Genomic DNA, 14211 nt, shown 5'->3' on the forward strand with positions numbered 1-14211 from the left:
AGTGCTAAGTGCCTAATGTCTAATTCCAAGTTCTTCCTCCAAGTGCCAAGTGCCAAGTGCCGAATACCTAATAATGATTGTTCCAAGTTCTCTAGCCCAAGTGTATTCTTTCTCAATGCCTAATTCCTACTCCAAGTTGTACTCTAAGTTGTACTCTCTAACCTAATTCCTAGTTCCAAGTTGTACTTCCCAAGTGCCTAATAATCTGTTGCCTTCTTCTGTCTGCCTCTCGCCTTTTACATGTCTTACTTCTAAGCCACGCCCTTAAGTCACGCCCTTAAGTCACGCCCTTAAGTCATGCCCTTAGGCCTTGTCTCTAAATCCGATCTCTAAGTCATGCCCTTAAGTCTGGGCTCTAAATCACAGCTTTAAGTCTCACACACCCAAGGGAAGATCCTGGGTATCTAAAGCAAGATGTTATCAGAGTGTGCTCAGCTGTTGTAGGCTATCGTAATCAAATCTCTTATCAGGGTATATGGCTCAAGATGGCTGCAAGGATGATAGCCGCCTTCTGTCAATCTATCAATCTATCAGCTATCTATCAATCAGCTATCAATCAATCACTCTACCAGTTATCTATGCAATCATTTACTCACTCCTTCATCCATCTATCTATCCATCATTATCAATTCATTCACCTGTATATGAGTAAACACATATATATAGTTGAATAATATTGCTTCTTTATTCACTTAGAGATATATATTAGATACAGCTTTGTTACTTCTGATTGGTAATTAATATTTTTCACTGTTCCTTTACCACAGTTTTTACAGTTATTGAAGCATAATTGACAAAATCAAGCCTGTATTCATTCAGTTTGGTCCCCTGAGTGCAACTATGTCTCTTAAACCCTGGAAAGTCTTTCGATTCTGCCTGGGCTCCTCAGCTGGCACCATTGTTGGCAACTCTGGAGCTGTTACATGAAGCATTGGAGGCTTTATTTGATTCTCAGTCAATGTCTTGCCTTGTTTCATGACTAGCATTTGAAAACCATGCTTGCTGTCCTCTGTCCAGCATTTGAGTCATTTCAAGGGAGGGGAGACCCTGCTGCTACCTTTGCTCTTATATGGTTTTCCATATAAGAGCAGGAGTTCTTCTTTCCATTGCAACAATAATTGTTCTCTGCTTGCTTGTGACTTCCTGCCTCAGATGAAACTTCAGTGAGTACCCCTGAGCATCTTTGTGAGGGTGTGTTTGAAAATTTGCTCTGATTGTCCAGCCACTGCACTCTTGTTCACCCTACAGGGTGGTTGTGTCTACTTATGTCTGCTAAGGAAGAAAGCCTCCACCAGGACTGTCCAACCCTGGTTTTGGAAGTCTAGGAATACAAGAAGACAGTGTGGCAGGCAGCAGCAGCAGCAGGATTTCAGATGAGGAAATGAACACAGGAAACACAAGAACTCTGCTTAATGTGTTCCACAGGTAGAAGGAAAGCCCACCCCAGCTGGATAACTGGGAGGCTGGACGATGTGGGAGGTAGAGCCAGGACCAAAGCAGAGAAGGATCTTTGTTCTTTGTAGTATAGCATCAGTGCAAGCTCCTGCAGAGGTGGTCCAGCAGTGTCCTCATGACGGAGATGCAGGGTAGCAATTCTCTCTTGGGAGCTATGCCCCAATCATTCTGGATCTCACTAAGACATGGACAGCTGACAACACTGTGTACCCCTCACATGGCTTACCTGGGCCCTTTACTATCATAAACAGAGGTCAGAGGAGACTTAAAGGATTCCCATCAAGTGCTAGGCTCCGAAGGAGACCCTGAAAGACATGTGAACAGTCTTTGAGGTCCATTCAAGAGGGGGTTTTCATGCTTCTCAGGACAATTTCTCCTTCCATGTTGGCATGTGACTCATTCTACTGACTTATTGCCTGGGTCTGGGGCCTAGGATAGCATCCGAAGCTGTACAGGTCTCTGTGTCCCTGGGCTGGCAACAGCACTGGCTAGACATAATATTTTGTTTTCCAAATTCCACCTGTGCTTGGTGAAGCAGTGACATCAAAGGTTTCTGTCCTGGTCTCTCTCATATATAGGATTTTGTTGTGGGTTGAGGGTCGGTGCTTGGATAAAGCCTTGCATCCCATGGCTCCACCTTGGGGAATGAGGGTTTAGTTAAGCAGGTGTGGTAAACATGGCTGCCTTCCAGGAGAAGCCTGGATCAGGAGACAGAAAGATAGTGGTCCATATTAGTTTAAGGACAACAGAGGATCCTGATCTGTCATCCCGTTGACCCAGGACAGCCAACAGATGGCTATGCCTGCATCTGCATGACTCTGGGAGACCATTCTGGTGCATTTGGGCAGAACAACTGACTGGTCTAAGAGGAAACCTTTAAAAGGCAACCATGAACTTGTTTGGTAGGCAGGACCTACAGTCAGCTGAGCATCCCCTTCAGCATCCATCACAGTTGGATTCCTTCGTTGGACCCCTGCCAAGGTACCTATCCACGTAACTCTTGGCAACGTGTAGCTATTAGAGCTCAAGGATGGGAAGTAATAAGCCGAGGGGGTTTTAGAGGGTTCCTGGGCGTGTGGCCCCCCGAGGACAGTCCTTGGTGGGAAAGGTCTCGGAGTGTACTCAGCTAGGGCAGGAGTTATGTGACTAGACTGTAGGAGTTCATTTTCTGAGACATTGCAGGAATGCTTTCTCGGGAGAGAAAGAATACCAACAGCACTGATATGTTCCTCTTAAATTCCAGCATTCAACTCCTAGCTAAAAGGACTAAGCCCCAAAAGACGGAGGATTTGTGGGAGAACAGCAGGGATTCACTAGCTGGTCTGAGATCAGACCAAGAATACCCTAGGGATCTAGGCAGGGGCTATGTAGTGATTTGAGTAAGAACGGCCCCCCATGGCCTCATATTTTTGAATGCTTAGTTATCAGGGAATGGCACTGTTTGAGAAGGATTAGGAGGTGTGGCCTTGTTAGGCGTGGCATTGTTAGAGGAAATATGTCACTGGGTGTGGGCTTTAAAGTTTCAAAAGCCCAACCCAAGCCCCTGAATGTTCTCTCACACTTGAGAAGGAAATCTAGCATGCTAGGCCCAGACTCGAGTGCAGCAAGTCTCCTGAGAACATGCCAAGCTATAACACAATGGTTCTCAACCTTTTTAATGCTGTGACCCTTTAATACAGTTCCTCATGATGCAGCAACCCCCAGCCATAAAATTATCTTATTACTACCTTATTACTGTAATTTTTCTACTGTAATGAATTATAATATAAATATCTCATATGCAGGATATGATAGGTGACCCCCAAAGGGGTCGTAACACACAGGTTGAGAATCACAACTATAGACCATTATGGCAATTAATTCATAGTTTACATTCTTTAAACTTTAATTGAGTAAAATTTTAAAACTAGCTATACAAATAATCACAGACCATCTACCATGTGACAGATGCTATTCTTGGTACTGAGATCAATAAATGAATAAACAGGTCTCTGTCTTTGGATCCCTGAGACTCAATAGTCAAATAGCTAAGTTTACTTGGTGAGTTCCAGGCTATTGATGGACACTGTCTCATTTTCTTAAATCAACTTTTTATGCAAAAACAGACTTGAGAAAAGACAGGAAGCTCAGGTTCTTGCAGGTACCCTGAACATAGGCAGTGAGACAGAGCAAGCCAGGGAGTAAGTGAGATAAGTGAGTAACCACACAAAATTGCTTTTGTTCACTCAGAATGGGACCAAAACCATTCCGAGTAGCAGCTGCTGTAAGTGACTCTCACGTCAAAGGTTGTCTGTTCCCTGAGGGCTGGAAGGAGGACAATAGGCATAGAGAGAAAACGTAGGTGCCAGGAGCAGTTGCTTCCCATCAGCCACTGGGTAGGGCCTGGAGTGGACAGTGGGGACAGCTCTACAATTTTATCAAAGCAGCTGCAAGAATGAGTTTCTGTCAACTGAGTGCAAGGGTCGGGACGAGTTCTGTCTTCATCTGAAGTTGAGATACAAAGAAAATCTCAACCTGCTAAAAGGAGGCCTTGATATCATTGAACACAGGAGGCTAGAATCTAACCTGGGGTTCTGGGGAAAGACTTGAACCATAAGCTTGGGAGCTGTCAGTAAGTAGCTTGTTTCTTACAACTATGAGGCTGGGTGGTAAATCCCAGAGGAGAGGATGGTGAAGACGAGGGTCAAGGCTGAGCCCTGTCCACATCTGCTTGACCCCATTTAATGCCACATCCCTTCCCACAAAGCAGTGCTTGCTGTGTTAGACCTTAGCCTGTAGTGAGGCATGTCCTTAGCTACCTGAAGGATGCTCTTTTTCTCTCCTGCAAAGCTGTTTTAAGAAGCAGGAGCTGTGCCTTCCCTGCTAACTCTCCCCCAGACATTCGGAGTGTCTCGGCGGTCTGCTGAACCGATAGAAAAAGAGAAGCCTCAGGACCGAAGGCCACACAGTTCTTTCCTGTATCTGTTTTCACTTGTCTCGAATGTAAAATAATGTGAGACAGTATTGTTTTGGTGCATCAAAATATAAAAAGCAGTTCTATAATCTTATTAAATCCGTGCTGTTACTTGGGCTAACTTAAATTTTTATTAGCAGTTTAATGAGTCAGTGAAATGGCTCGTCAGGGAAAGGCACTTGCTACCAGGACTGAGGACCTTAATCTGGTCCTTTGGACCCACGAGGTGGAAGGAGAGAATCAAGTGTTCCAAGCTGTCTTCTGACCTCTACGACTCCCTCATTGTATTTACATCCCCACATGCAAATGCACCGCACAGCGAGCAAATAAATGCAATTTTAAAAGTTGAAACTATTTCATTAGCATTTTCTTATACAAGTTTGGAAATAACATTTTAAACGAGAGCACTTATCTGCTTTTTATTTTATAACTTCAACGTGACTTGCTATTTCTTGCAAAATCCACTGTTTTTGTAACTCTATCACTGACAACAGTATTGCAAAATTAGGACATGAATAAACCCTGATTACATCTGACTCAGCAGAATGCTTGCTCCCGTCGCTGACAAGAGGGTGCTGCTCTGATTTGGATGGTGTGTGCTGTTTTCACATAAGTTGATGAGTTCCAGAGAGGACAAGAGGGAATCATGTTGCAATGCCTTTCATTAGAGATGTACAATGTGCATACTATTACTGCACAGGTGATGGCTCCCAAAACACCAGAATGAATGCGTTTGGAATTTAAAATGATGGCTAGAAGCATAGTCTGGTGACCATCCAGTCTGCATCTCTCGCGTCGCCCTTCACTTTATAAGTAAGCTAAGTAAGCAGCCTTAGCTAGATTTTCATCATTTGCTCATTTGTGTGGTATAAGTTCTCCTGCTATGCAAGTCACAAGCCATCACGCCCAGAGCCACTGAGACAGAATATACATTTTTGCTTAACTTGATGTAATTTCAGAAAGCAGGTAAGAGAAAAATATGGTAAAGATAGAAAACGGTTGCTTTAAGTATTTATTATCCATATTTTAATATATTTAATTGTATCATTTATTTTTACCTGGGCATGGCCAGCTTCACCAAGATTACAACCTCTGAAGACCCCTTTCAGATGATGCTTCTGAGTCAGATTCCCTATCCGTTTCAAACTAGCTAGAACCTGAGTTCCAAATCCCACAATAGGATGCCCAGAACCACTACAATGCAGATCTTTATTAGAGGCTGTCCAGTGTACACTTTTTTTTTTAAAGTCCCCTAAGATCTTTCCCAAGGCAGCTGCTTATTTGGCAGAACTCTCTGGAGCTACCAACATTATGAGGCTGTGAGGCCCTTCTGCGGCACAAATCTAGACCCACACCAGAGAAGTTATGGTTGTCTAGCTGAACTTACAGGTTCAGCAGTGATGAGTTTTTAAGGGATCAGGCTGAATGAAGTATATGTGCTTGGGATATTACAAGAGAACCCACTGGGCAAATGTAAGTCACATTTCCAGTCAAGCTTCTATTCACTGTCCATAAAATGACAATTAGATAGAGACCACATAGTTCTTAAAAAGCTAACCAAGGTGTGTGTGTGTGTGCTTTACTGAAGATAAGTGAAATTGTTGATAGCATTAATAACCGAGCAGTGTAAACTGAGACGCCACCTATGGATGCCGGGCTGGCCAACACTACGGAAGCTGACAGCACCCTGTGTTGCTGAGAACACAACCTAGGATTGTACACATATGGCATGAGGGAATAAAAAATTATTCTAGTTAACAATCTTCTGTTTTCTTGAAAGATAACTGTAACTGTATGGTGAGCCCCACGATCTCACTCCTACTGCACTCCCAAGGAGTTGGAAACACACTCCTAATGACTCAAACCTGCATGATACCATGTCTGAGTAGTAGCTCAGTCACCCCGCAGAAAAAGCCAGAATGCCCACTGTGCCCTCCCCCATCCCCACCCCCTGCCTTGAGCAGGCTTGAAAGACCTTGTTTACCACAATAGACCAAATAATAGGACCTAGGTGGAGTTACCCACCTTGGCTGCAGGTACAGGAACTTAGAAGAATAACTGCCCACTGAGCTTGCCTTGAGACATCTCTGGCTGTGACAAACAATGGGTTCCCTTACCCATCTCAGGCTGGAGCAAGAAGGGGTTCGGTGGTGGGGTTTTCCCTTTAAATTGAGAGCTGAGCATTAAACTTCGAGCCTTGATCAGAGAACTTTGTCTTGGCTTCATTTCCTCTCGCCCTCCCTCCCTTTCTTCATTTCCAGCCCCCGTTTCAGGTGAACCCATGATCCGTGGCCGCAGGCAACTACAGCCCAACATGTCATGAATGGAAAACACTTTTTACTAGAATTCTATTCATCAATAAGTACAATCAATTGATCCATGGAAGAGTTTGGACAAATCTGAAAGGCACTGAAACCAGGAAGAAGAGACCATCCATGCATAGGAAATATTGTGATAAAAACTATAGCACACAGACCTGGTGTGGGGGAAACCTGAGCTTAGCATTCGCAGAAGCTGGAACAGCAGAGTCATGAGGTGGTCACTTGTATAAATGTATGCAACTGTCCAAACTTACAGAACTGTACAGTTACAATCAATGGATCTTATAGTACATAAATTGCACCTCAATGCGAAAAGGGCAAAAAATAAAATAAAATAAAGATAGTGTTAATCAGACAGGGCAATTTCATCCCCAGGTTACTCAACTGTGTGTCTCCATGATTCAGGACATACTATTCCCAAACAAGAAGCAATAAGTTGTTTATTGCAGTGAAATGGGTAAGCTGCAGGGCTTCATTACCAGCAATGAGTGGACACACTTCACAAACATATGGAACAAAAGAAGCCAGGTATGGAGAATCATGCTCTCTGATTCTCTGCAAAAAAATTTTTTTAAAAAATGAACAAACAAAACAGACTAAGCCAACCAAAACAGCTAGGAATGGATTCCTTCTAACAAATATCTAAGCAAGTGTAGGAAGACAGCTCTGGTGAGCTGACAGGTTCTGAGCTGCATCCTCAGGCACTTCTGTCTTCCATGACTATGATAGATAAATGCTTATTTCTATATCATGAAGATATCACACCTATATTTAATATTTTCTGTGATTACATTCTATAAGGCGAAAGCTTTTAACACAATAAGAAACCCTGTTGTGTCTCCGAGAACTCATAGCCATGGTTTCATGAATCCTTTGAAAGACTCACAGTTGGGTGTTTGCACAGAGATGCCTGCACTGCCTGTGTGAAGCGACAGATTAACATGGCTATTCCTGGAAAAACGGGGGTGAGGATTAACAATGAAAATTTTAACTATTTGGCCAGTTATAATGTGTGAGTGCTGGTCCCCAGAATTCATGGGCTAGAAATGTTATCCCCAAAGTCATATGCTTATGGTGTTTGGTGGGACCTTAGGATATAATTATTTGAGTAGTTGTGTCATGGAAGGAGCTCTTTGCTTGCTCTGTCTTGCCAGGTGATACCCTACACCATACCGTACACAGCACAAGGACTTCACAGTGGCAAGAACTTCTGAACTGTGAGCTAAATAAACCATTGTTCTTTGTAAATGTTATGGTTATAGTAAAAGAAGGTAGACTAAGACATACGTTATAAAATAAAAAACAAAAATACTTTAAAATGTGTGGAGTAGAAAAAAATTAAAAGCTCAGTTGATTGAATCACTATTCTAGGCGATGCAGTTTTGAATGTAAATATTAAAATAAGACTTGAAAGTGAGAATATTTCCCAATCCATAACTGCTGTTGCATTCCCACGTGTCTTTTCTGGGTTTACAGCCTCTTCCTTGTTTTCAGTGTGAAGACTGATTCCTACCCCAGAAGACTGCCAGACCTGCCCAGGCTCTGTAGGAACTTGGTCAGTAGCTGATGATGTGATTTTCCTGGAGAAGTAGCAAAGTTATTCCTTGCTGGTGTGGTTCTTTCTGGAGTTGCTCTCCTTCCTGCCTCTGACCCCTCCAGGTCACCTGACCAGACCGCAGCTACCCTTGGTCCCCTCCTTGGCTCTGCAAGTGGATGTTGAGGAAGGCTCACAACAGAACATGGGGAGCCCTTCCTTGGTGACAGGATCCTGAAATAAAGCAATACAGTCTGCTCTAAAATCCTACATGTGTTAGCTTCAATGTCATCCCTGGTTTCCTTGTTATGGGACCACAGATTGCCCCTCCCACTTTCTGCTGACTCCTCCTCCTTTTAGAAAGACCAGGAAACAGCAGGGTGAGTCCCAGTACCTGTGATTTTACACTGCAAGTAGGGAGGGAGCTCCAGCTCCCCTAGATTCCAAGCAGCTGAGCCCCTTCTCATTACACACCAGGATGCTCTCCTGAAATCTCTGTGTTCCTGCCTTCGGGATAAAACTGAATTGGTTCAGCTTAAAGATCCTTCTCAGTGAGTTCCCCTCTCCCTGTTACTGCCTAAGTAAATCCTCTCTGAGCTCCTTCCCTATCCCCAACACCAAAGAGACCGCTCCCCTGTTTGTGGGCTACTGCCACTATGCTCCCCAAAGAACTAGGTAGACGTTTGTTGCATCACAGACACATGTACAAACTCAGCTATCCCCAGAAATAGTTGGACTGCCCTTACCTAGCCATTTCCAGTCCCACCTGATAGGAAAGTCATATTTGTATTACAGGGAAAGCCTGCACCGTGGGGATCCTCTGCAGGGGCAGGAATTAGGAAGGCAGCTGGGGAAGCATAGCCTGTGCACAGAGCCTGGGTTTCTGTTCCAGTTCCAGTCACTCACTAATTTACTAATGGAAAGTCCTACCGGGGATAACAGGGGACCTACCTCACTGGTTGTCCTGAGAAGTGAGTAAAAGAATGTTCCTGAAAGCTTTCAGTTACTGAGAGCATCGGATCAGACAAGCTTCAAACAAAACTGAGGCAATGAAGAAATATGACAAAATTTGAGAAACGAGGAGGCAATGCCAGGTGAGGATCATTATGGAGTGCAAATATACTCTAAAAGGGGAAACGTCATGTTCGTGCGCCCTGTGGTGAGTATAGAAATGGAAAGATTGTTAGAGGTTGGCAGTGCCCTTCTAGAGAAGCAACCCAGAACAGCACTTCTAGAGTGCTCTGAGGGTAGAAGATATCCCCAGAGCCCTGCTCAATTCTTCAGTCTTAAGATCGGACCTCATCCTTCATGGATGAGATGGCTTCAATTCCTTCCTCCCCAAGACTAGCCAGCCACAAAGGTCCCATGTGGGGAGCAGAGAAGCAGCTCTGCAAGGCGCAGCAGCTCCAAATCTCGTTTCCCTGGAAACTGGAAGAACTGTTGGAAGTTTGCACTGAGCTCTGCTCTCAAGCGTGGGCGCCGCGATCCTTACGTACAAGGGCTCGCGGAGCCTCCTGGGCCACACGCCAAGCTCGCGGAGGTAGGGCTGCGCCTTTGCTTTCTGGCGAGTCATCCTTCACCAGGCGCAGGACCGGGATGCTGCTGTTTCAAATTCTGCTCCTCCTGCTAAAAATACAGAGAGGCAGCCTCGCTCTTTCTGAAGCTATGGCCCGAAGTGAAACCCACGCAAACGTCCGGGAGTCTTTGGAAGGCCTCCATACACCCACTCCATACACCACCCATCAAGTGGCTTCCCGGAAGGGTGGGCAAGAGCCCCCCGAGCTGCCTCGGCCACATGGGCGCGGCTTCCCCAGGCAATACAGCGCTTGGTTTTGGGAGGATCCCTGACCTTAAGGAGCAAAATATAGGAAAGTCCCTAGGCCTTTTCCTGACTTGAACCTGCTGTTGGAAATGCCGGCGCGCAGGCGCGTTCTCTCCACCGCTCCCTCTTCCCGGCGCTCGGACCCGGCTTCTCCCTGCTCCAGCTTAAGGCGCAGCCAAGGCAACCGGCGGTTCGGAGGCTGCTGCGCAGGCGGCCTGAATCACCCACACCGGGACTGCGGGCTAGGGAGGGGTTGCCGGAGGGAGGCCTCCAGTGGTCCGAGTGCGGATTTGGGCTACTACAGCATTCTCCCTTCTCGCACACTCTAGCGCAGGCCGAATTTATTCACTTGAGTGTGAGGAATTTTTCTGCCAGATCTGAAAACAGAACTGGATTCAAAGCAGAACTCACCTGAGGTTCTCCCCAAGACTTCATCCTGGTCTTGCTCCATGACTGCTCCTCTGAGAAATCTCTAGCCAGTTCTCCCGCATATCCTATTCACGACCTCCGAGCACCTACAATACTCTACCCACAGCTCAAGTCAACACCTTTTCCTGCACATCCACCACATAACACACACACACACACACACACACACAGCACCCCTGGACAGTGCACATGCACTGTGTTAACCCTACGCATATCTCGGAATGCACACCGCTCGCCGCCACACAATACAGTCTACGCATTCCCTTCATACATGTACACAACACACGCCCCTACATGCCAGCACTTCCCAAAGAAACACACTTGGTCCTCCATCCCCGAATACCCTGCTCACTCTCCTCCATTCTTTCGGAACATTTCCCCCTTCCCCATTTCTTCATCCAGGCTCTCCCTCATACCTGTTCGTATTGCTGAACCCCCACTTAACTTCTTCGGGTTTCCGGGTCCAGTCAGGTGGGCGTGGAGACGAACTGCCCAGTGAATTGGGAAAAGCAAACTCAGGGCATGCAGAGGTGGGAGGTACTGGGGGTGGGGCCCAGGGGGTCCCAGGAGAAGGAGGCCCCTAGGGTGTAGTGGCGTTCCTGAGGCTGTGAGCTCTGGACATCCGGCATTGACAGGGGGAGGGTAGGAAGGCGGAGACTTGGCGAGGGCCCCCTCTCCTAGGGGAGGGCCGGAGGGGCGTCCTGGGGGCCAGAGGGTCGGGAGGGGGCCGCGGAGGGTGGTGTCAGGGAGAGAGGCGCGCGGGGCCGCGGGTGGGGGGGGCCGCGCGTCCGGGGATCGGCGCCGCGGTCTGGGGAGGGGGCGCGCGCACCTTGCGGTTTTCCGCGCCGGCTTGGTTCCCGGTGCGGGGTCGCGGCGGCGGCGGCGGCGGCGGGAGGCGGAGGATGCGGGCTCCAGTGGCAGCGGCGCGAGCCCGGGAGGACGCGGGAGGATGAAGAGGAGGCCGGCGGTCCGGCCGCGCGGCGCCGGGAGGAGGCGCAGGCGGCGGGGGCGGCGGCGGGCGGCGGCGGGCGCGCCGGGTGCGGGCCGGCTCCGGCGCGGAGGATGAAGTGGAGCGTCCGCGGGGCCTGCGCCGCGCTTTCCTCCTGCCTGCTGCTCGCCTGCGCGCTCAGCGCCGCCGCCGTCGGCCTCAAGTGCTTCTCACTGGGCTCTGAGCTGCGCGGGGAGCCGTTCCGGCTAGGGGCGGCCGCCGGAGCCTTTTACTCGGGGTTGCTGTTGGCCGCCGGCCTCTCTCTGCTCGGCGCCGCCCTGCTGTGCTGCGGGCCCCGGGAGGCGCCCCTCGCCGGGTCAGGGGCCGGGCAGGGCCCGGGACTCGGGGTCCCCGCATCTCCAGCGGGCGCTCCGGAGCCCTCTCCTGGAGAAACGCGGGCGGCTGCCGGGCCCTCGGGACCGGTGAACAGCCAAAACCTGCTGCTCCTAGGCGTCCTGGTCTTCATGCTCGGGGTTCTCAGCGCTTTTGCGGGAGCAGTGATCGACGGCGACACCGTGTCCCTGGTGGAACGCAAGTACTCCCACTATTGCGTGCCCCCGCGCACGCCGGCCGCTGGCCCTGGCCCGGCCACTGGCTCTGTAGCCCCAGGCACTAGCACGCAGCGCTCCCGCGGCAACCTGGACAGCACCACGACCGCCAAATGCCGCAAGTTGAAGGACTACCAGCGCGGCCTGGTGCTCTCCACTGTATTCAACTCGCTCGAGTGCCTGCTGGGCCTGCTCAGCCTCCTGCTGGTCAAAAACTACAAGTCGTCGCAGGCCCGGCGCGGACGCCGGGGCCGGCGGAGGGCAAGCCGATCTTTGGCGCGACCGCGGGGCGGACCCGGGCTCCGCTCTCAGCCGCTAGCCTCCCGGACCCGGCGCGGCCGCCGGGGCAAAAGGGGGCGGCGGCTGCAGCCTCGGCCCAGCGAGGCCTCTATCCTATCCCCGGAGGAGTCCGACTTCATCACCCCAGGAGATTGCGCGAGCTTCGCGGCGCACCACGCTGTGTCCTACATCAACGTGGGCGTCTTCCACGCGTTCGACGAGGCGGGTGTGGAGGTGTGCTGTGGCGGGCACCCGTCGGTGGAACTGCCAGGGTATGCGCCCTCGGACCCCGACCTCAACGCCTCCTACCCTTATTGCTGCCGGCCGCCTTGTGAGGTGGCGCGCCCTTGGGAGCCTAGCCGAGCCTGCTGAGTTCGGGCCCAATTCCCCCACGAGACGCCCAAAAGGGCAGCAGTCAGGCTTTGCTTGGTGTTGTGCCTGCGTGAGGCTTGGCACCTATTCCGGCCCGGCCTTGTGTTATCTGCGAGACTCTAGGACACTATATGGTATTCTCCTTTCTGTGTGAGGAGGTGTCTCCCTTCTGTGTCACTCATATCCGGACTCCATTTAAAGTTTACAATAAATGTTTGGGGTGGGCTCGCCGATCACTCTTCTCTTAGGCAAGTCCATACCCCAGGACTGTGCTCAGAGGAGAAGGAGGAGGTCCTGGGTCGAATGGGCAAGAACAGAACGCCTAGCAAAGGTGATTTCCTGTAGAGGACCTCGGCTGAGAGCGCAAAGCAGTTGGAACTGTAGGAACAGAAGTAAAGAGCAACCAACAGCAACACTTTGTACCCGGATGTGCCTGCTTCTGTCGCCACTTTCTTACTGTAAAGCTCTCCATAAACAGTGAAAATGTTTGGTAAATTTATTGCAATTTGACATTGGTGAGTTCCTTTATTAAATTGATTGCTATGTTACTGGAGAATGTCCGTCAACTTGGAATTGGAGGATGTCTACATGCAAATCAGCATGGGGGGAGAGTGGCTGAATTGGGACAGACAAATGCTGAGTTCGAACATCTGTGCTCCGCTAGCTGGTTGACTAGGTCCAACCTATCTCTGAGCTACCAGCTGTGTGGAGAGACACTGATGCCAGACCCCTGCATTTCAGTTTTTGGAAACTGGTTGTGTGGTTTCTACTGCAAAGCAGTAGGTTTTATTTTTGGTTAATACATATGAACAGTTTGATTCTATTTTAAAAAATCGAAGTCTTAGTTTTTCTGCAAAATAATTTTCCTTTTAACTCAATAATCTGATGAGTTTAACTATATAGCATTTCATTTAAATACACCACTCTAATAGCCTTAATGAATGTGAAGGACATACCTTTAAGTGAGTAGAATATTCGTGTAACCATTTACACACAATATGAAATGAGTTCGACATGACTGGAGTGTTTCCATCCTTCTGGTGGGCTGGCTGGGAACCAAGCAGGCTTTGGGGAAAGGTGATCTGACCTTCATGTGCCTGGACTAGTGAGACCAGGCAGGTAGTGACTCAGTCTACCTGGGAGCAGAGCTCTGACCCAAAAGGTGCTCCTTTTATGTGGAGGAGGGGAACAGTCCTCTGGATGTGCAAATACCCATGTATCAAGCTCCACAGGCTAAAAGAGTGATGGAGATCCTGGGTAGGGTCTTCAGTGTGCAAAAGGCTACTTCTATGAAGAAACCTGCTGTTTAAGGAGGCACAGTTCCCAGTCACAGGCTGTGATAAGGCCTTTCCTCAATTCCCAAATGCCCTGCCCAGAGCTCCCCCCTCCCCCCTCCCCTGTATCCCCGGTGACTGTAAGCATCCTACCTTAGTTAAAACCAGGCTAGTTGCCCTGTACACTAGGACACTAGAGGAGGAGGGTGTCCAAATCCATTTCCATGAAGAACAGT

The 14211-nt window shown here is 48.9% G+C and overlaps 1 protein-coding gene and 1 long non-coding RNA gene across 10 annotated transcripts; one reads left to right on the forward strand and one right to left on the reverse strand.

Annotated features, from left to right (window-relative positions):
• Positions 1-625: 625 nt before the first annotated feature.
• On the reverse strand, positions 626-11503 carry LOC117712930 (uncharacterized). Of its 9 annotated transcripts, XR_013111633.1 has the most exons (5): positions 11344-11503; positions 9215-11002; positions 8658-8770; positions 6434-8497; positions 627-2153 (listed from the first exon to the last, which is right to left on the reverse strand). It is a non-coding gene; the product is annotated as an uncharacterized LOC117712930 (long non-coding RNA). The 9 variants fall into 9 exon arrangements; XR_013111628.1 differs by having other exon boundaries at positions 626-2153; positions 6434-9417; positions 9760-11002; XR_013111629.1 differs by having other exon boundaries at positions 6434-8770.
• A 44-nt stretch (positions 11504-11547) lies between these two features.
• Positions 11548-13211, forward strand: Tmem271 (transmembrane protein 271). Its single transcript, XM_034509164.2, has one exon. It carries the CDS (start codon positions 11577-11579, stop codon positions 12699-12701), a length of 1125 nt encoding a protein of 374 aa, XP_034365055.1. The 5' UTR covers positions 11548-11576; the 3' UTR covers positions 12702-13211.
• The last annotated feature ends 1000 nt before the right edge of the window (positions 13212-14211 follow it).

Source organism: Arvicanthis niloticus, chromosome 7 (genome assembly GCF_011762505.2).
Source record: "Arvicanthis niloticus isolate mArvNil1 chromosome 7, mArvNil1.pat.X, whole genome shotgun sequence".
In the NCBI taxonomy this organism is placed as follows: Eukaryota; Metazoa; Chordata; class Mammalia; order Rodentia; family Muridae; genus Arvicanthis; species Arvicanthis niloticus.